This window comes from Macaca thibetana, chromosome 10 (genome assembly GCF_024542745.1).
Source record: "Macaca thibetana thibetana isolate TM-01 chromosome 10, ASM2454274v1, whole genome shotgun sequence".
In the NCBI taxonomy this organism is placed as follows: Eukaryota; Metazoa; Chordata; class Mammalia; order Primates; family Cercopithecidae; genus Macaca; species Macaca thibetana.
In genome coordinates, this window is record NC_065587.1 from 45,349,253 (window position 1) to 45,371,486 (window position 22,234).

The 22,234-nt window shown below is 38.2% G+C and overlaps 1 protein-coding gene across 2 annotated transcripts in view; it reads right to left on the reverse strand.

Annotated features, from left to right (window-relative positions):
* DOK5 (docking protein 5) overlaps positions 1-22,234 on the reverse strand; it is a 173,678-nt gene that overhangs the window by 78,922 nt on the left and 72,522 nt on the right. For both annotated transcript variants that reach the window (XM_050746533.1, XM_050746534.1), the window contains exon 2: positions 15,458-15,565. In XM_050746533.1, the coding sequence (XP_050602490.1) occupies positions 15,458-15,565 (108 nt within the window). The remainder of the gene's footprint in view (positions 1-15,457; positions 15,566-22,234) is intronic.

The window sequence follows — 22,234 nt, forward strand, 5'->3', positions numbered from 1 at the left end:
TCACAACCAAAATGTCAACAGTGCTGACGTTATATATAGTAAAAGTGGACAATGAACAAGGCAGCTGCATCATACAACTATAAGAAGCACCACTCAAATGGAATCTCTGGGAATGACACCTCCTGGATTTGAGCCTTGTCCAGCTGGCTTGGCCACACATTTTGACCTTTAACCATGAGAAGGATGGGAACCGGGCCTGAGGGCAGGAGAGGAGGTCCTGAGAGCTCAGCAGACAAAACAGCAAAAAGTGATTAAGACTGTCACCTAGGTAAGAATAAGGAGGAATAAAAAAGCAGGGAGATATTTAAGAAATAGTTAATTACTATACAGTTCTTGGTTTCTAGCTTTCTGAGTATCAAATACACAAAGTACTGTGATTCCATCAAAGGAAAGAAATACTCAACTCTCTCCTAAATTACAGATAAATCTTTATGCCATCCAATTAGGAATTTCCAAAAATGGACTGCCAAATTAATTTGTCTGTTTAAAGCCATACTCCAGATGTCTTATTCATCATAAATGATAGTATTCATTGAAATAAATGTTTAACAGCCAACAATTAACAAAGTGGTCATACTTTAAAAGTTTAATTTGCTACCGATATAGTTTTGCATTAACAACTTGGAAAACAATTGCAAATTACACAATTCAATTTTCCAAATGGATTATTTTGTAACTAGACAGGGAAACTGTTGAAATTTCTTCTGCTATTTCAAAAAGATTCATACAATGGGATTTTTAAAGGCACAATCCCTTGAGGAACTGGCATACTCCTGTCAGAATTATGCAATTAGTCTGCATTTTGTGGGAATATCAGCTGTGTTTCTGGTATGCTGCAAAGTCAAAAGCCATTTTTATAAAAAAAGGACCTGATTTCCAATTTTTCCCTTTATTTTGCTGATGATCATTTACAGATGATGATTTATTTATGTTTACCAAGTAAAAACAAGACTGCTACGTAAAAGGTAATTTTCTGCCCTGCTTTGTAGGTTGTATCCTAATTATTTTTTCCCTTGTGGGACTGAATGAATTAAGTGAGCAATTCACTTTGTATATGCAAATTGCAAAGCTCTGCAGAAGCTTCAAATTATTTCATTCTTAAAAAAAAAAAAGTAAAGTCATTATCCTACGGAAAATAAAGAGGCACAAGCCCCTTTAACTTTTGTAGGTTGTCTTCAAAAATAAAACTAACATGAAAACCATCCATTTCTGAGTCCACAATGTTTCTGAAGTGTTAACAAATAACCCAATTAAATTATAGCAATTATTTTTATATAATTATGTTTAAAATGGCAGAATACTCTAAAGTACTCTAATAAGCATTTCTATTAAAAATTTCCAAAAGATTTTGTATAATGTGTTACAAAACTTTTAACCTTTTCATATTATCTTTTCTAGAAAAACACCAGTGACTTAAATATACAGTGCCAGTGAGCAGGGAAAAGCGAGCAAAGAGAAACACCCTTAGTTCTCATCAAAAATTTTATCCACAATACATTTCATCCAAGCTCTTCCCAGGACCCTTGAACGTGGCAGTTTAAGCAAATACTTTATTAACATTTTCTTCAGAAAGAACCAGTCTAGACAGTCATAGTCCAGTCCTCATATATATGGTTTCATTCTTTCCAAAAATATCTACATGCCCCTGGTCACTTAAAATAGGGACTAGCGCCTGTCTGAGTTATAAATGTGGACGTCTCCTTGAAGAGTGGATCTTTATTTGTCCATGTGAAATAACTAAAATATCCATTTGTGCATTGTGTCTTCCTTTAAAAATGCTTAAGTTGAAAAGTTTACATCTGAAATTTACAGAGAGAATGGAATCTGACATGAGGAGGACTTTCATAAGCTGTCAGTGGGTGGATGATTTTATATAACCTTTCTAGAGACATCTGGTGTAACTAGAAAAAACTTAAAAGTGCAGGCTATTACCTGATAACCTCACTTCTAAGCCTGTTTAGTCCACAAATATTAGTCTGAGCACATAAAAATAGATGCACACGTTCTTTACTGTAATATAATTTGCATTAGCAGAAAATTGGAAATATTGTTGCCCACCAATTTGGGTATGCTTAAACAGATTATGGTGTATTGATACTAAACAGTACCCTAGAGCTGTTAAATTAAGGAGGTATAGCCATTAATTACTGACTTAGAATTAAAGTCAAAACATGAGGAAAAGGGGAGTAGGGTAATTCGTGTGATCATATAATTTATCTCATTAACCACAATATTTTGAATATGAAAGGAATTGCCACTATAATTTATGCAAGAACCACAAGCTCACCAAATGTGTCCTATGGAAACCTGAATGTATGGACTACTTAAATATAATACGTATAATATGTAATGAATTACTCCATTTTAGCTCTAAAACTAATTTATATGTATGTGAGAATGTGTTTCTGTGTGTGTAGACAGAGGAAAGAGTTTGGAAAATGTGCATTAAACTATTAGCATTTTTTTCTGATGACAGGGATTAGGGTCCAACATCAGATTTTTTTTCATTTTAGTTCATACATTTCAGAATCATTTATATTTGTTACATACAGAATAAGAAGTGTAAAGAGAAAAAATAAATCTGCAAAAAAAATTTAAACAGATTAGTAGATTTCCATCTTTTGTCAACAGAATTTCTTGGACAATGACTGCCTTGGCTAATAATAGCCTGTGATTTCTCCCAAACAGAAAAACTATCTGACAAACTTTTCACCAACTGGAGAAAACCCACCCTTTCCTTTTGGCATCATTTACAAGGAGATTATATGTGTACTTGGATTAGCTTTAGGTGTTTGTGCACATATGCATACAAATGTGAAACTGGAAAGATTGTATCCTAGAGATACACGTTATTAAGAAATTCATGTAAGAAACACATATGAATGGAGGAAAAACATCTACGATCAATTCATAAGTAAAGTTTGGTTTTGTCTCGTTTTTCTTATTTCATTATGTGTATTGTGCGTTTCTTAAGACTATAACTAAGCTAACCAAAAACAAATAGTCCAATGACAGACTAAACAAATTAAACTTTCATAAACTGATAAAAACCTGAGGCTCCTCCCAAAACGCAAAGACAATTAATCATTTCTAAGATCAAATAATTGTGGGGTAGGAGAGAAAACTAGATGATTGTTTTGTCATATCATAGGCCAAAAATGACTGGCTTATACAAATTAGATATTCAATTTTAAAAACCTTAAAATTTAATACAAATTAAATGAAATAATCAGGCATAAATGTAATAAAATGTACAGGATTTGAAGGCTGGACATTAGAAGATGCTGATGAAACACACTTTTAAAATCCTCTAATAAATGGAGAATCATACCATGTTCATGAATGGACTTAACATAGAAAAGATATCAGCCCTCCTACAATTTGATCTATAGGCTTAACATAATTCTTAAAATCCCAAGGATTTTCTGTAGATATAGACAGGCTTATTTTTAAGTTTTATGGAAAAGCACAGCCACTAGATAACTTTGAAAAAGAGAATAAAGGGAAATGAATCACTCTACCCAATATTAAAGATTACTATATAGCTACAGTAATCAAGAGAGTATGATATTGGCAGAGAAACAGATATACAGCTCAATGGAAAAGAATAGAGAATCCAGGAACAGACTCACATAAATATGCCCAAATAATTTTTGACAAAAGTAAAAAAGCAATTCAATGAGGAAAGAATAATTTTTTTCAACAAATGGTAGTGGGATAATCGGACAATCACAGGGAAAAAGAATTAAACTCAATCCACATTTCACTCCTAATACAAAAATTAAACTCAAAATGAATCATATTTCAATGTAAAACTTAAAACTATAACTTCTTTCTTAAGAAAAAAAAACAAGAAAATCTTTAGGATCTAAGTTCAGGCAAGGAGTTCTTAGACTTGACACCAAAAGCATAAGCAATAAAAGTAAAAATTCATAAATTGGATCTCATCAAAATTAATACTTTTCTTCTGCAAAAGATCCTGTTAAGAGGGTGAAAGAAAAATCTATGCATTAGGAGAACATATTTGGAAGCACATATCTGACACACATATATACACATACACACACGCACACAATCCCAATACTCAATAGTAAAAAAAAAAAAAATAGAAAATAAGTCAAATACATAAAGGGACATTTCATAGAAGATATACAGAGGCATGTTCAACATCATTAGCCACTAGGGAATGCAAATTAAAACCACAATGAAATGTCACTATTAGAATGACTAAAATAAATCCCAGTGCTTTGGGAGGCTGAGGAGGGGGTATCACTTGAGGCCAGGAGTTCAAGTCCAGCTTGGGCACCTCATCTCTACAAAGCATTAAAAAATTAGCCAGGCATGGTGGTGCATGCCTGTAGTCCTAGCTACTTGGTAGGCTGAGGTGAGAGGATCTCTTGAGGCCAGACCTTCAAGGCTACAGTGAACCATAATCATGCCACTGCACTCCAGCCTGGGTGACAGAGCAAGATCCTGTCTCAAAAAGAAAAGAATTGACGAAAATAAAAATAGTGACACCACCAAATTCCAAATGCTGGTGAGAATGCAGAGACACTGGATTACTCATACATGGCTCATGGGACCGTAAAATGGCAGAGTCCCTCTGGAACACAGTTGGACAGCTTTTCACAAAACTAAACGTGCAACTATTTATTGCTACTACTATTATGACCCAGCAATTGCATTCTTCAGAATTTACCCCAGAAATGGAGAGGAGGGGGGGACAACTTATGTTCATTTAACATGAACTTGAATATTCATACCAATTTTATTTGTAATGACGAGAAACTAAAAACGACCCAGATGTTCCTCAGTGGATGAATGTATGCAAACTCTGGTAATGCATCCTATGGATTACTACTTAGCAATAAAAGGGAATGGACTATTGCTATGCACAGCAACTTGGATAAGTCCCAAGGGAGTTATGTTGCGTGAAGAAGGCCAATCTCAAACGATTACATATTCTTGAAAAGAAAAAAAAATTGTAGAAATGGGAAACAGATTAGTGCCTGCTGGGGTGGTGGGGTGGGAGGACTGGAGGATGTGATTACGAAAGGGCAACACAAAAAGTCCTTTTGCTGATGGAAATGTTCAGGGTTTTTGTTTTTGTTTTTGTTTTTGTTTTTGAGACGGAGTCACGCCTGTCACACCAGGCTGGAGTGCAGTGGCGTGATCTCGGCTCACTGCAACCTCCATCCCCCAGGTTCAAGTGCTTCTCCTGCCTCAGCCTCCTGAGTAGCTGGGACTACAGGCACACGCCACCATGCCCGGCTAATTTTTTTGTATTTTTTAGTAGAGATGTGGTTTCACCCTGTTGGCCAAGATGGTTTCCTGACCTCGTGATCCGCCCACCTCGGCCTCCCAAAGTGCTGGGATTACAGGCATGAGCCACCATGCCCGGCCATGTTCAGTATGTTAATGTGGTGAGGAATACAAGAACCTGCAGGTGACAACACGCACATAGTAAGCTTCCTGGAGCTTACAGTATACTAGCAGTAAACAAATATACAAGTAGATTACTTTTTTTAAAAAAGACAATGTTAGAGAGACCATGTTGAGACTATGTTGCTCAGGCTGCTCTCAAACTCCTGGGCTCAAGTGATCCTCCCACCTCAGCCTCCCAAAATACTGAGATCACAGGCATGAGCCACTGCACCTGGCCAACATAATTCCAACAGTGAGAAAGGCTATGTGCTTAATATATGGTAGTTTTTCTTGTCCACAGTTTCCGTTTCAGAGGTTTCAGGTTACCTATGGTCAGCTGTGCTCTGAAAATAGGTGAGTATGGTACAATAGATACTTTGAGAGAGAGAGGCCACATTCATATAACTTTTATTACAGTATATTGTTATAATTGTTCTCTTTTATTATTAGTTATTGTCAATCTCTTATTGTGCCTAATTTATGAATTTGTCATAGTTATGTATGTATAGGAAAAAACATAGAATATATAGGGTTGACAACTATACACGGTTTCAACCATCCACTGGGGGTCTTGGAATATATCCCCCACACAGAAAGGGAGAGTACAGTACTAAAGAAATGTGATTCTGAGTAGCATAGAGTATTCATACAGGGCCATTTTCAGGCACTGAAATTGAGCTAATCCCTGGAGGAAGAGAAAAAAAAAATGGGGGCGAGCTCGATAGACCAAAGGAACAGAAACTGCAAAGGCTTTGAGACAGGAGAAGTGAAGGGAGGTCATTGTAGCAAAGTGACAAGTGGCAAGGCAGGTCGGAGAAATGTGCTGGAGCAGGATCGTGCAGGGCCTTGGAGCCCAGGGTATTGGCAGTGAGCTTTGATAGAATTCTAAGGGTGATGGGAAGCCTCAAAAAGAAAAAAAGAAATCTTGCAGAGGCACAGCTTTGAAACCATCTTGTACTTGCAACTCACAGGTGATATCTGACCCAACGTTTGTGACTCCTGCCCCGGTAGATGTTACAACATGGGGTTGACATCACCTTTGACCTTGTTTCAACCATGGTCATACTACATGGTATGTGTATATTTTCTCTCTCTCTCTGATTTTGTTCTTTGTGTTTCCTTTGAAACCTGTCATTCTGGCATATAAAACATTCAGCTTTCCAATCACAATTAGGGTATCCTTACAGAGGAGGCATAGACACAAATTTGTCCTTGATGATTTTAATGGTGGTATTGACCAAAATAATATTTTGTGACGCGTATGTGTATCTCTAATAAAAATGTTATTATAGCTGAAGTATTTGTAATGTTTTCCATCACAATGAATGTATATATATAAAAACTATAAAGAAGTGAAAGAAAATAGGAGTCTAGGTCCATTGCAAATAAAGTATGATGATAGTTTTATTTGTAATTTACACATATTAAAATAGTAGACCTACTAAGCATAGTGTCACATGTTGCCTCCTGGGAATACCGTTGCTTTCTCTTTCTAGCATTAATTCAAGGGGTAAATAAGAGATTTTAAAAAATTTTAAAGGCAGCTTTCAGGCCAGTCACCCAGAGAGATATTCAATTTGTCCTTTCTTGTATCAACTAAAAGATCTTTGCTTCCAGTCTCTCTCGAAACAATGGAACATGTGACAAGAGTGAGCCCACATTGCTGTAAGACAAGAACCTTGTACTGAATAACAGGAAAGCAAAAAAAAAAAAAAAAAAACCTGACAAATAGAGAAGAGAAAAGCAACGGGGACAGGCAATAAGATCGTTAACAAATGAGACTGATATAAGAATCACTTTCTAACATTTATGGGGAAGGGCACAGGGGTTTAAGCATGTTACTGAATGTTCCACATACAGTAGAATATTTATTGAAAGTAAAGTAAGGGTCACAATTTGTAAGTAAGAAGAAAGAGTTGATGAGATTTCATAAATGAGCCAAACCATTAACTTTCTAAAGGGGAGGAATCTGTTGGTAATGCTGGAAGTTAATAAAACAAGAAGCAAAGTTATAAACACATCATTGAGAGTTACAGAGGCAACCACCAGGAAAATGAACACCAGGGAATGACAATGGTGATTAAGCCTCGGGAGGTGAATTCATGTCCTAGAATAGGGTTGTAGTAACAAAGTACTGGGTTCTTGCACAACAGAAATGTATGCTGTCACAGTTCCGGAGGCCAGAGCCCAAAATCAAGGCACTGGTGGGTTGCTTCCTACTGGAAGCTGTGAGGAAGAGCCTGTTCCATGCATCTCTCCTACGGTCTGGTGGCTGCTGGCAGTCCTTGCCACTTTTGGCTCTTAATTGCATCACTCCAGTCTCTGCCTGTCTTCACGTGGCTTTCTCCCTGTGGGTCTGTGTCTCTTCTTGTAAGGGTACCAGCTATGGGACTGGGGTCCACCCTAATCCAATAATCCCACTGCAACCTGAATACATCTACAAAGATCCTAGTTCCAAATAAAGTCACATCCACAGGTATCAGCAGTTACACCTTAGGCATATATTTTTAGGAGGTCGCAATTCAACCCACAACAGATGGGTGGGAATAAAGTAGGCATTACTACTTTTCATGATATGCTCTTCAATACCATTTGATTTTTCTTAACCTTCTGCATGTTTTAGATTGATTTTTTAAAAATGTAAATATGTGTACAAATGAGGCCTGGCACAGTGGCTTGTGCCTGTAATCCCAGCACTTTGGGAGGACCAGGAGGGAGGATCACTTGAGCCCATGAGTTTGAGACCAGCATGGACAACATAGCAAGACCCTGTCTCTACAAATAATAAAAAATCAGCTGGGTATGGTGGTGCACGCCTACAGTTCCAGCAACTCAGGAGGCTGATGTGGGAGGACTGCTTAAGCTCAGGAGGCAGAGGTTGCAATGAGCTGAGATAGCACCACTGCACTCCAGCCTGTATGGCAAAGCAAGACCCTGTCTCAAATAATAATAATAATAATAATAATAAGTAAAACTTAAAATATGATGTCATTATCTCTGTTATTAGAGGGTCTTCTCCATAAGACAAAACTATGCATGTGCTCAGATGACAGAGAATTTGGCATGTGAGTCGCACAACCCTTTTAATTCTCAATACACCAGGGTTCCCTAACATTTCTACTACACAATACTAGTATAAGTAGGCCAAGAATCATTTCCTGGGAACCCTAAGGGTCTGTGGAATCCAAAGCACCTATTTTGCATGAGACACTATGCTGGAAAGATAGATACAAAGATGAATAAAGCATGGTTTCTATCTTCAAGAAATTCAAATCCAATGGACAGCGACCATGTCAGGATACTCCTGACTGTGAATAATAGGATTCCCTATCCAGAGTGCATTGGATGATGAGGAAATTTTACTACATCTCTAATAGCTAGGGCTCTGGTGCACATGAGAGAAAATCCAACATTATAAAGGCTTAAACAAGAAAGAAGTTTATTCCTCTCATATAAAACAAATCCAGAGGTAGGTAGCCTTGGGCTGCCCTGGTGTTCTACGGTGTCAGGGAGCACAGACCAGCCCTGAACACCCAATTCCAGGCTTCTACCTGTTGCTGTGCTACCCTCAATCCATCAGCTTTCGAGTATCATGGGCCAAGATGGCTGACGCCCATTTTCGAATCAGTAGGAAAGAGCAAGAGAAAAAGAAGGGCACGTGTCTTCCGTGCTTATTCGCCTGAGGCCAGGAATCAGTTGCAGGAACATATCTCGCTGCACAGGGGTCTTTACTATGGGTTGCCTTGTCTCCAACTAGAAATCAGATATCCATTACCAAAGAAGAAGGGATCGGCCCTAACCGGACAGAACCTGCCACCACCGTGAAAATAAAGCCCTGCTTTCACTGTGACCAGTGCATCCCGGCAGAGCGGGCCCAGCAGATGAACCACCTCAGGGAAAGTCGAGAAGACTCATGGGGAGGTGAAGACAGAGCAGAGACTTTGAGGGATGGATAAATGTTTGCACATGGACCAGGAAAGAACAGGGGTCTATACAGCGGGAGGGCTGCATGCAAACCTTGTGACGGATTGATTTGGGAGGGAATACGGGAGAGAGTAAGTCAAAGAAAACTCCCTGGCTTCTGCCTTGAATAACAGAATGGATCTTGATGCTGTACAATGAGGCACAGAAGCCCATAAAGAAACCAAGCTCAGGCCGGGCGCAGTGGCTCAGGCCTGTAATCCCAGCACTTTGGGAGGCCGAGGCGGGCGGATCACCTGAGGTCAGGAGTTCAAGACCAGCCTGCCCAACTTGGTGAAACCCCATCTCTACTAAAAATACAAAAAATTAGCCGGGCGTGGTGGTGGATGCCTGTAATCCCAGCCACTCAGGAGGCTGAGGCAGAAGAATCACTTGAACCCAGGAGACGGAAGTTGCAGTGAGCTGAGATCCCACCATTGCACTCCAGCCTGGGCAACAAGAGCAAAACAAAAAAAAAGAAACCAAGCTCGGGTAGGAAAGAGTTCATTCCGTTTTGAACGTGTTTCAGGAGTCTTTGGCACTCTGGTGCAGACTCATACTTCCTTGACTAGGAAAAGTACTTAAATTGGAAAACATAGGGGTTTTTTGTACTACAGTTAACCTCTTCTATCTATCTACTCCTTAGAAATATGGGAATGGAATTATCACCTGGGAAAAACATCAGAGTAATAATCCATAGTTTAATTTATGAAGATGTAAAGAGTCATGCCCTCTTTGGCATAAGCTTAGGAAACTTCCAGAACATGGCATGATGGGTAGTTTCCTACATGAGGAGGGGATGGCTCCAAAGTAAATATCTGAGTATTGAAAGGGGGGGGCTATAACATTTTATGATTTTGAAAAGACATATTACAGACAGCCGTATCGGAAGAGGAAATGTTTTAGATGAGGAAGAAACTGAGTAAAAAAAGAATGAATCATTAGTACAGAAAAAATTCTCTCTCTCTCTCTCTCTCTCACACACACACACACACACACACACACACACACACAGATAAGTTGGATGAAATTCCAGAGAAATAAATTTTAGTACATTAGCTCATTGTGTGGAACCTAGAATCCTATTTTTGCAGAAACCAAGAATAAGGTCGGACATTGAGCTTAGGAGATACAAGTGACCTAGTCATTATATAAAGGATAGAATGACAGAACAAATAAGACTAAAGGTGTTTGGCAGAATAAAAATAATAATGGCAATTAATCCCTACAGTTAGAGAGTTGTTCCCTTTTCAAATACATTCACATTCATTTAATACACACATTAACCCTGACTTTGATAAAGTAGAAACGATCGTCCCTAGTTGTTTACTGCTGAAACAACAATAAGTAACACATGAAAGCAGCATATCCCAGACTGTGTTCCCTAGAATTAAATTTATTTGTTCCCTGGAATATGTAATTTAAAAAAAAAAATAGTTCCATGGAAATGCTGACTCAAAGTCCCTCCAATTTCTTAACTGTAGGACTTTTCAGAGCCTGTGAGGGGCTGCAGTGGGCTATGAATCTCAAAGATGGGGCCATAAATGTTGCATTTCCCAATTTCTTTGACCACACAATCTTTAATCATGAAAGGTTCCTTTGACACACTCTGTCATACACATTTTGGGAAACACTAAACACAGAATTTGCTGGACTTGTTCTTCTGGTCCAAGGTGAACTGAATCCCTGCAGACTCAGCCATGTGTGATGATGAGGAAGTGAATGTGTAACTTGCCTCGGAGGCCACCTTTACACAGAAAGAGGGTGACTTGTCAAACATACACGGTGGCAAAGCTGGGATTGGAACTCAGACTTCCTAAATCCAGGACCGGCATACTTCACACCACACCATTTGCCTTGGTCTCAAAAGCGGTCGATAGTCTTCTTTCCACTCTATTTCATCTCGAGTGTTACTCATCTTGAAAAAGTCAAACTATGCACAGAAACTTTCATCCCCTTCTCATTAGTGTAAGCAACATTATTTCCTGAATGAAAACATGGAACTGGTGTTTAACAAGAAGGTCAAGAACTATATTTAAAGTAACTGGAGTCTTAATATTGTTGGAATTACAGTTAATCAAATTCACAGCCATCTCTGACAACTATGGGTGCTTGAGGGGTGCTTCATGGTGGAAGTAAAGAAATGAAAAATGAATTGTTCTATATGTGCATTATTCATATATTTATTTTCCAGTTTTTGCAGGAGTGTACCTCAAGCTACATTTTCAGTGAGGGGGCACCAAATTTTAAAATTCCACAGTCTTTTTCTTGTGTTGAAACTTCTAAAAAGAGTCAGATATGCAAAACTGGCATTTTCTTCTTAATAATATCTTTAAAAATAAAATGGGAGAAGTACTGCGCTCTTATCAATGCTACAGATTTCCTCCAGGATGGATATGTCTGTATGCACCACACCACCTCCGTATTCATCAAATAGCATGATGTACATTTCCTCATTTCTTTTGGAAATTGCTTTATTTATATTAGAATAAACTCTAAAATTTGGTCACGGTGTGCTACTTATAACCTGAGTATTTTATTATCAAGATTCATAAATTACACAGCTTTTAGATGAAAAATGCATATCTCAGAATTACTCCAGCTTTTTATATGCCCCGAGAGATTAATACTAAATGTATCAGATCTAAAAGAGTAGAGGATGAATCAGCTACAGGAATTCATCAAGGGCTTGGAGGCTAAATGTAGATAATTCTTCCGTTCTAATGCTTTGAACTTTGGTTAATGATTATTATAGATGAAAGAGAATGTGGCTTACCAAGTTCCCCAAAGATTTACATATTAAATTCCAGAGCCAGCAGGTAGAGTCTGAAATAGAGCAAGTTTGTCCTCAACTTCCCTTTCTTCATTGCACATTCAAGCAAGAGCTTTTTCATCCATTTTGACTTTATATTTTTCTGTCCTCCTAAAACATCCAAATCCTGGTTTTTTCTGCCTCCATCACTGCCCACCCTATTTTCTTCAAATCAAAATTCCTTTTTCTGGTTTCAGATGCCTCAAGTACAGATTTCTTCTGGTAAGCTAAATAAAAGTATGACACATAGACATCTGTATGTATTCCATTTCCTCTATTGATAACATTTCTTGCTTTTCAGCCAATACTTTTAAAAGTGTTCACTATGTGTTAGATTCTGAACTAATAGTGAATCGTGTCTCCCATCCCCCCAAAAACCCTGTTTCTGTAGACCTTATTTTATGCGGGGGAAAGAGGAAGACGATAGGAAACAACCAAGCAAGTGTGTTATGTTATGGTGCCTCCTAAGAAGAGAAATAAGAGGGATGTGGAAGGCAGTGACTAGGTGGGTTCTATTTTCAACAAGGGAGTCAAGAAATGGCCTCTCTTAGAGGAGCAATTGGAGCAATGCACTGAACAAAGTAAGGGAGTGAGCTCAGTGGGTACCTGGGGGAGAACATTCCAGGAAAAGGGAAGAGCAGGTGTAAAGGTGCTTGGCATCTTCTAAGGAAAGAGAGGAGCCCAGGGCACCTGGAGCAGAGGAAGGTAGGACTAAGGAGACTCAGAGATGAGGTTAAAAGGGCAGCAGGAAATCAAATCATGTGATCGCATAGACCAGGGACCCTCACCCCTGGGCAGCAGATGGGTACTGGACCAGTACTGGTCTACAGCCTATTAGGGACCAGGCTACACCGCAGGATGTGAACAAGCATTCCTGCCTGAGCTCCACCTCCTGATTCTCATAGGAGTGTAAACTCTATTGTGAACCTAGGGATCTAGGTTGCCTGCTCCTTATGAGAATCTAATGCCTAATCATTTGAGGTGGAACAGTTTCATCCTGAAACCAATCCCACCCCCAACTCCGTCTGTGGAAAAATTGTCTTCCATGAAACCTGTCCCGGTGCCAGAAAGGTTGGGGACCACTGGCGTAGACCATTATAACACCTTGGCTGAGAATGTTGCAGCAAAGAATATTGCAGTGTCATACAAGTGTTTCGAACAGACCCTAGAAGCCCAAGAATTTGGCAGTCCACTGCCTAGGACCCCAGTGGTAGCAGTAGAGGCTGTGAGCTGTGTTCAGAGTCTCCATGCATTTTGAGCATACGGCCAACAACATTGCTGATGGATGGGATTTGAGGAGTTCCTATAACGTATTCCTCATTTATCTTCTTTCTTCTCTTAGGTATGTATAGGTCTATCAGTAAAACATAGCCTATTTCTTAGTTTTTCTACATTCAGAAAGGTTGGCATATGGAATTGTAAAGAATCAGATATGTGGATTGTGAAGAACCAGACATATTTGGAACTCTACCAAGACAAAAACAGGATCAATGGCCACACACAATGACCAAACAGTACAGGGCCTCGTGGTGAATTGCAAAGTTACAGACTGGCTAAGTTTCTCAAGAGAAGTCCTGATGTGTAACGATAATTTCTGGCCACCTAAAGCTCTGTCTGTGTCTAGATGATAAGCCAAACATCTTCCTGGGTATTTTGATTCTCCTTTTAAGAAAGGGCTGATCGAGCTAAAATAAAGCAAGTCACCCTTATAGCATTGCTCGCCATCTTGTTATAAGATAAAATACTGGATACATGAGGGATAGCTGGGCCATAATACGTCTGATTCAAAATGACTGGATACAAATAGTTGGGAGTGTTATAGAAGTGGAGAGTTTGGCTCAAGATTATTTGCAGGGTTCAGAGTTATGCTATCACTGGCTTCATGGATCACTGTGCCTCAATAATACATTCGCAATTCAACAACACTTCCCTGAGAACAAAAAATAGATATATTTGAATAGCGTCATTTCATATTTGGCAGATGAAAGATAAATGATAGAGGAAATCTGGATTCAAAAAGGTATAAGTGGGTTCTCCTTTGGAGAGAAGGAAGGCTGGGAGTGGAAGCCTTGGAATGTGGAACTACTTCATGGGGTGACAGGGAAATGAAACGCATGGAAGATGCCGCCCTTGACTCCCTTTTCTACCTGTCCCAGAAGCTTGTTTTGTGCTTATTCTTCCCTTATGTACATATAGATGTGCCTATAAAGTATAGCATAGTCCTTATTTCTCTAATTTGAGAAGAAATGCAGCTTCTCCTACTGTTTTCATCATCATATAAACCAAAGTGTCAACATAGACCCTTTATAAGATGTCAAAAAGTCACTACTTTTGGTGGATTTGCACAAAAGGAAAGACTGTTCACTTCCCCCACCTAGCCAAGTTTCTGTTCTAATAGATCGACTGGTTTCACATAAAATTTTAAATGGCAAAGAAGCCTGGCCTCAGTAAATTCTCACCAAATGAGGCTTAAAGAATCTTCAAGATGGAAAGCCAAAATTAAAATGTTCTATCATAAAAATAAGCATAGTTCCTTCACAGACAAAAGAGTAGTATTTTCTCCACCTGAAAATAACCAGAGCCTTGGAGGAGTGTTAACCATGTGCTTTCACACGTTTTCATGAAAAAAAGAAAATACATAGGCTGCGTATTAACAAGGACCATGGAAATATACTGCCATGTAGAGGGAAATATTTAGCTAATTTGTGAAACCAAGTGGTAAGTAAACCTTGTACTTACCTTAATGAGTTCTAACACACAATGACTGTTTTTAGTGAGGAAGTCTCACTACTACTAAGAAAATTTAGTCATCAAACTTAAAGAAATCAACAAATGGGTCGAACTTCCGCTTCGTCCACAGTTACCTGTTTTCTGCTGCTTCCCCTCCCTTCTCTCCCCACATTCCCCAAGCATTGAATGAGTGCCTTTCTGCATCAGGCAGTGTCTGAGACACAATGAGGTCCAGTCCTCATTCTCTCAGGGTTTCAGTACAGGGAGTATAAGAACATGATAAGTCCCATAGCACAGACTGGAAAACAACAAGAACAGCTACAGCAAATAGCAGGAAACCAGAAGAGTGACTTTACATTAGTCAATTACTTGAAACAATTAGCAAGCAGATGTTATTTTAGGGGTGTTTTGTCCTTGGAAAAGGTATTGCTTGTACCTTTGTTAAATAATTTAGGCAAGTCTTCAGACTCAATAATTCCAGTTGCCTCCCTGTAAACAGATTTCTGGAAAGCTACAGCAATTGAGTCTTACCTTATGATAACACCTGAAATATGCAGCACGTTCATCAGAAAATTTCTCCAGTCTTTTTGGACCTTTGCTTGAAGCTTTCTTGAATACTAACCAGCATCGTTGATAAATCTGGAAGGAAATACAAAGACTGAGCTCAGCGTCTCCCCTGACTGACATTTGCATTTAAATGTTTTCTTTTTGACGTTTCCACCTGTGAAATATTTGCAAGCCAGAAATGTGATGTTGCTTTGGGAAAATAAAGTTTTAAAAATCAAAATTATTTCCACAATGGGCATATTATGTGTCATTCAGACAATTACTGGAATCAAAAGAAAATAAGTATTTGAAGATAAATTTCTTCATGCTTTGATAGCAATATCACTAGGTATATTTCAGAAATAGTCCCAGATATAAAAATCCCAAATAAGTACAAATAAAATAGGCGTTCAAGGCACATGCTAGAATTTCAAGTGCAATTAAATCTGAAAATCATGGGCTTGGTCTATGCTAAAGATCTCATTACCCATCCTAGAATCTGACAGCTTATGGTTATCATGTGATATTCTTAATAATGGATAGTGAAGAGTTGGACCAGACACTAAACTAACTAGCTAATAATTGACTGATTAACACCAACCAAATTCTTGCTTAGGATATTCAACCCAGAGACCGGAAGATCACTGCCAGAGGTGCAGACCAAATTGAAAGGTCAATGCTGGTAGGTTTACACAGAAGTTGTTGGCCATGTTGAATCACTTGCAGGAGAGTTAAGCAGTGGAACCTGCTACAGGGAACTAGATCATTTCTACTCTAGGTAAAAGAGACAATTTAGTTCTTCACCATCTTTCAATTCCTAATATTGAGATCTTGCCTTTCCTCTGGGTTTCTTGGAAATCGTCTATATCCCAAGGAACCCATTACCATCAACATCACTGCAACTTTTAATTAAGCTAGCTTGAATGGGGGTCTGATTCTAGCAACCAAAACTACCCTGAAGAAAATAACTGGTAAAAAATACACTAGTACTTTAAAATATTAGTAATGCTAGAGAGAGAAAATGCAAAGAGCTAATGAGCATATGAAAAACAATGTTCTCAAAAAGCAAAATAAAGTAAGACTTTTTTAAACCTAAAAATTAATGAATTTTTATTTTTATTTTTATTTTTTTTTTTTGAGACTGAGTCTGGTCTCGCTTTGTCGCCCAGGCTGGAGTGAGGTGGTGCTATCTTGGCTCACTGCAACGTCTGCCTCACGGGTTGAAGCGATTCTCTTGCGTCAGACTCCTGAGTAGCTGGAATTACAGGTAAGCGCCACCACTCCCGGCTAATTTTTGTATTTTTTTTAGTAGAGACGGGGTTTCGCCATGTTGGTGAGGCTGGACTCAAACTTCTCACCTCTTGATCCGCCCACCTCGACCTCCCAAAGTGCTGGGATTACAGGCGTGAGCCACCACACTCGGCAAATGAGTATAAATTAATAGTAGTATTTACTGATGGCAAATGTCTGAGTGGCACTATTATACTTGACTGGTGATCTTTAAAGGTCACTTGACAATAAATAACCTTAAAAGAATAGAAATCAGGCTGGGCACGGTGGCTCACGCCTGTAAATCCCAGCACTTTGGGAGGCCGAGGCAGGCGATCACAACGTAAGGAGATCGAGACCATCCTGGCTAACATGGTGAAACCCCATCTCTACTAAAAACACAAAAAATTAGCCGGATGTGGTGGTGGCACCTGTAGTCCCAGCTACTCGGGAGGCTGAGGCAGGAGAATGGTGTGAACGCGGGAGGGGGAGCTTGCAGTGAGCCGAGATCGCGCCACTGCACTCCAGCCTGGGTGACAGAGCGAGACTCTGTCTCAAAACAAAAAGAAAAGGAAAGAAAAAAAGAATAGAAATCTATTCTTAGGAAAAAACCCAAAACAAAATGAATTCCATATTCAAGGGCAGATGGGTGGACTGTCTTCAGTCATGATTATCCTCCATCCTTAAATCACCTCCAATTACCATACATATGTGGTTTTGTATACTTTACCGATACATAATTTTTATGCACTACAAAGTTTAAGAACCTCTGAGCTAATAAGAAGAAACAAAACAAAGTCTACATAAAATATTTGGTCCTTCAAACCATAGTCAATTTTAAAACCTTTTATAATTCTATCAGTACCTGGCAGATGTGGGAGGAATTCAAGTTAACTACTACTTGTCTGCAATGTTTATATATTCCATTTTTCTCTTCTGTCTCAGAAACTTGAACATAAATTAACTGCTTTGTTCAGGGTGAAAAAAGGAAATCCACTCTACTCCGAAGTTTAGCTCTAAATAAAGAGGGTGAGATATGTGTCTGATCCCACCGAATGTACAATAAAATGTTCACAGCATTATTTACAATAAAAAAATAGAGATTACTCAAATTTCAACAATAAGGAGTCACAAAGTAAATTATAATATTTCTATAATATATAATGTAATATACCTACTTATCTATAAAGTAACAGTAGCTATATATAATAAATGGTACACATACAGTAAATATGTAGTACATATTATGGTATACATATAGAATATATCTATAATAAATGTTATGCATCTATAAGATAACATAGGCAATTATTTTATAAAAATAGTAATATAGATAATATACATAATATTTATATAGTAAATTATACTACATCTATAGTACGTAAGTTATCTATCTGCAGGATAACATAGGTGGTTCATTTGAAACAAGTTTCAGAAGGAATTTCCAAGGACATAGGAAAGTGTTCATAATATGTTATTGTGGGGAAGGGTGAAGCAGAATACAAAATTTCATTTAGGTCATGATCTCCACTACACTAAAAATGCATGGAAAAAGACAAAAACAAAAAACCCAAAATGTTAACAATGTTTTCTCTGGGTCATAAGAATAGGTTTTGGTTTTGTTCGTTAGTTTTTGTTTTGTTTAATAAAAGTTAATACTGTATGGCTGGGCACGGTGGCTCATGCGTGTAATCCCAGCACTTTGGGGGGCTGAGATGGGTGGATCATTTGAGGCCAGGAGATTGAGACCAGCCTGGCTAATATGGCAAAGTCCCATCTCTAGTAAAAATATAAAAATTAGCTGGGAGTGGTGGCACATGCCTGTAGTCCCAGCTACTCAGGAGGCTGAGGCACGTGAATTGCTTGAACCCGGGAGGCAGAGGCAGCAGTGAGCCAAGATCATGCCACTCAACTCCAGGCTGGGCAGCAGAGAGAGACTACCAAAAAACAAACAAACAAAAACAAAACCAAAAAAAACCCTGTAAATTAAATGAAAGAGGATTCTGTTATTTTTTAAATACCCAGAGGTATTAGTATAATTAGTCAATTCTATTGGTTTCCATCCTGCAGTTATTAAATCCACCAAGCAATATGAAAACACAGAGACAAAGGTGGAAAAGCAATTCAGTGGAAGAAGAGCAAGCTTTTCAATGCACAGTACCGAGGCAATTGGACATCCATGGGGTGGGGGGAAATCGTCGACTTAAACATTAAAACACTCACCTTAAATAAAAAATGGCTAAAAATAGACCTAAATATTAAATAAAACGATAAAAAGAAAATGCAAGAGATCACAGTCGGGACAGAGTTCTTAGACCTGTTACCAAAGGCACAATCCATAGAGGGAAAATTTGATAAACTGGACCTCACCAAAATGAAAACTTTTGCTATGTGAAAAAGTCATGAACAGACATCTCACCGGAGACAGTGTGCAGATGGTCGAGAAGCACATGAAGACATGTTCAACAGCACTACCTATGAAGTGAAAATTAAAACCACAAGGGCTACCCATACACACCTATCAGATTGGCTGAAATAATAATAATACCACCACCACCCAATGCTGACAAGGAGGTGGAAAAATTGGATGACTCATACATAGTTGGTGGGAATGTAACATGGTACAGCCACTCTGAAAAACAGTGGTAGTTTCTTTAAAAAATGAAATAAGCAACATACAACCAGCAGTTTCATTCTTAGGAATTTATGACACAGAAATGAAAACTTTTATCCCCACATACAAAAAAAAAAAAGAAATCTGTATATGAATATTCATAGCTTTATTCAAAATAGCCAAAACCTGAAAGCCTGATAACATGGGTGAATGATTAAACAAATGGTGGTATTTCCTCCATATGATGGGATACTACTTAGCAATAAAAAGAAATTAACTATTAATATCTGCAACAACTTGAGTAAATCTCTGTAAGAATTATACTGAGTAAAAAAAAAAAAAAAACATCCAAATCTAAAATGTTACATACTACATGATTGCATTTGTATAGCATTCTTGATGTGACAAAATTATAGAAATGGAAAACAGATTAACGATGGTCAGAAGTTAGGAATGTGGTGGTGGAGGAGAGAGGGAGCCCAGGGATGTGGGTTTGGCTGTAACAGGTTAACATGAGGGATCCTTGTAGCAATGGAACTGTTCTGTAGCTTGGCTACATCAATATCAATGTCAATATATTTGTTATGATATCGTACTGTAGTTTTGGAAGACTTTACTACCAGAGAAACTGAGTAAAGGATATAGGATCTTTTTGTAATATTTCTTACAATTGAATGTGAATTTATAATTATCTCAAAATAGAATGTTTAAATTTTTTAAAAGACAGTAAGATGTACAGATATTAAAGCAAGATCTGAAAATTACAGCCTAATCTAACAAATGTCATCTACATTCTTCTCCAGTCCTTTTTTTTTTTTTTTTTTTTTTTTTTTGCCATCAGATCACAGTCTAATTAACCACTAGACTGAATAACTCTAAGAAGGCAAGTTACAAGAGCCATTGGTAAGAGTTCAAGCACCAAATCCTTTTCAGGGTGGAGATTCAGCCATGAAAATGAACATTCTCAGTACTATGGTTGGCAAGGAGAGTCCTATCAACATCTTGCTTATGTCTGAATAACCGATGAGACAATTGGCTCCCTTAAAATATTACCACAACCTGAGGACTGTAATTACAGCGGGAATGACTGCCACTCTGCTTCTTCAAATAAAGGATGTGAAAAATAGGTTTCTTGCTGTCATTCTACTATTGGCAACCTCTTGCTTTTGTACATGCCCCAAGAATGTGTTCAAAAACTGAACATGCTAAACATGTGCAAAATGTATGCCCACTGCGAGAAAAGAAATCTTCACCAAGAAAGATATTTTAAATTTCCTAATTATCCCTCAGTTTTCAGATCCAAACTTCAATGACAGCATTTCTAACAGTTTAAAAAATGTGTTCATTTTCTTCACAGTTGAACCAGTGTTTGCCTGGCTTATGTCCAAAAGCTGCTGAATGCAAACTAAAGGTTCTTCAATTTCAGCATGCCTAATGATTTCCATTTTGGACCCATCTGTATTAAGTCTAGGGGACTTTTTTCTCATTTCTTATTTTTCTTTTTATTTATTAAGTAGTAAGGACAAATGAAAACATATTGGTTCATTAGAAGATAAGGAAAACTCAAATTTGGTTAATGAACAGGCAGTCTGCGATGTCAAACTATCACATACCAATACACAGTACAAAAGTAGACAGTACGAAAGTTGAGAGCAATGTGTGCAATCAAGAGCCTTCCTTTATTGTCATATATCATACCTCAGTGATTCTCACTGGTCCAGCATCACTCAGGATAATTGCTAAATATGCAGATTCCTAGAGACTAGCCAAGGTCCACTGAGTCAAAACCTCTTCAGTTGGGACCAAATATGCTCTTCACTATGTTTTCAGGTATTTTATCTGTAATTTGCAAGTCAATGTCATAAATATTTATAAAGTACTTTCAGACGATGCTGTGTCTCCCTCTCGGGGCTGCCGACAAAGACTTCTAAAAGTACTTCCGGATGCGGGCACCTGAGATGGGTGGCTTGCAAAAGGTGGCACATGGTGGCCTTTGAAACAGAGCAGCATAAGCTGCCATCTTGAGTTTGAGAGAGACACTGAAGGAGAAATGTAATCCATTAAACTAAACTCCCAATTTCAACTGCTAGCACACTGTCCTAAGAACACCAGAAGAGCCACTAAGTATCCAGAGGACTAAAAGCTTATCTTAAATATCTCAGTACTGTTTAGCGAAAATAAAACAGGAAAACTTACTAAATATGGTAGCATGTGGGAACTACTTGGATTAACACTGACATTGTTTCAAAGAATGACAATTTGAAAATAATCCCATTCACTTAATAGTTTAGGGCAGTTTTTAAAAATTAATTCATTCAACTGTCTCCTTTATATTTTATGTAACAAATCTACTTGTCATCGATAGTATTATTTAGTTAACATTTTTCTTCAAATTGACTTTTTAAACTAACATATGTTTATTTAAAAGAGAAATCTTTTATTCGAACTATAATAGTTTCACTGGCTATAAATAGTAGTTAATCCTGGCTGGGTGCGGTGGCTCATGCCAGTAATTCCAGCATGTTGGGAGGCCAATGTGGGTGAGTTGCTTGAGTCCAGGAGTTCAAGACCAATCTGGGCAACATGGTGAAATCCTGTCTCTATAAAAAAAATATATATATATATAAAAATTAGGTGTGGTAGTGCATGCCTGCAGTCCCAGCTACTTGGGAAGCTGAAGTCAGAAGATCACCTGAGCCCAGGGAGGTCGAGGCTGCAGTGAGTGGAGATTGTGCCACTGTACTCCAGCCTCATGACAGGGTCTTAAATAAATAAAGATAGGTAATCCTAATGTAAATACACTGTATGAGATTTCAATGACAGTACAATTTCCATGTTGAAATATCTCACCTCCTATACATTCATGTTTCTCAATTTTA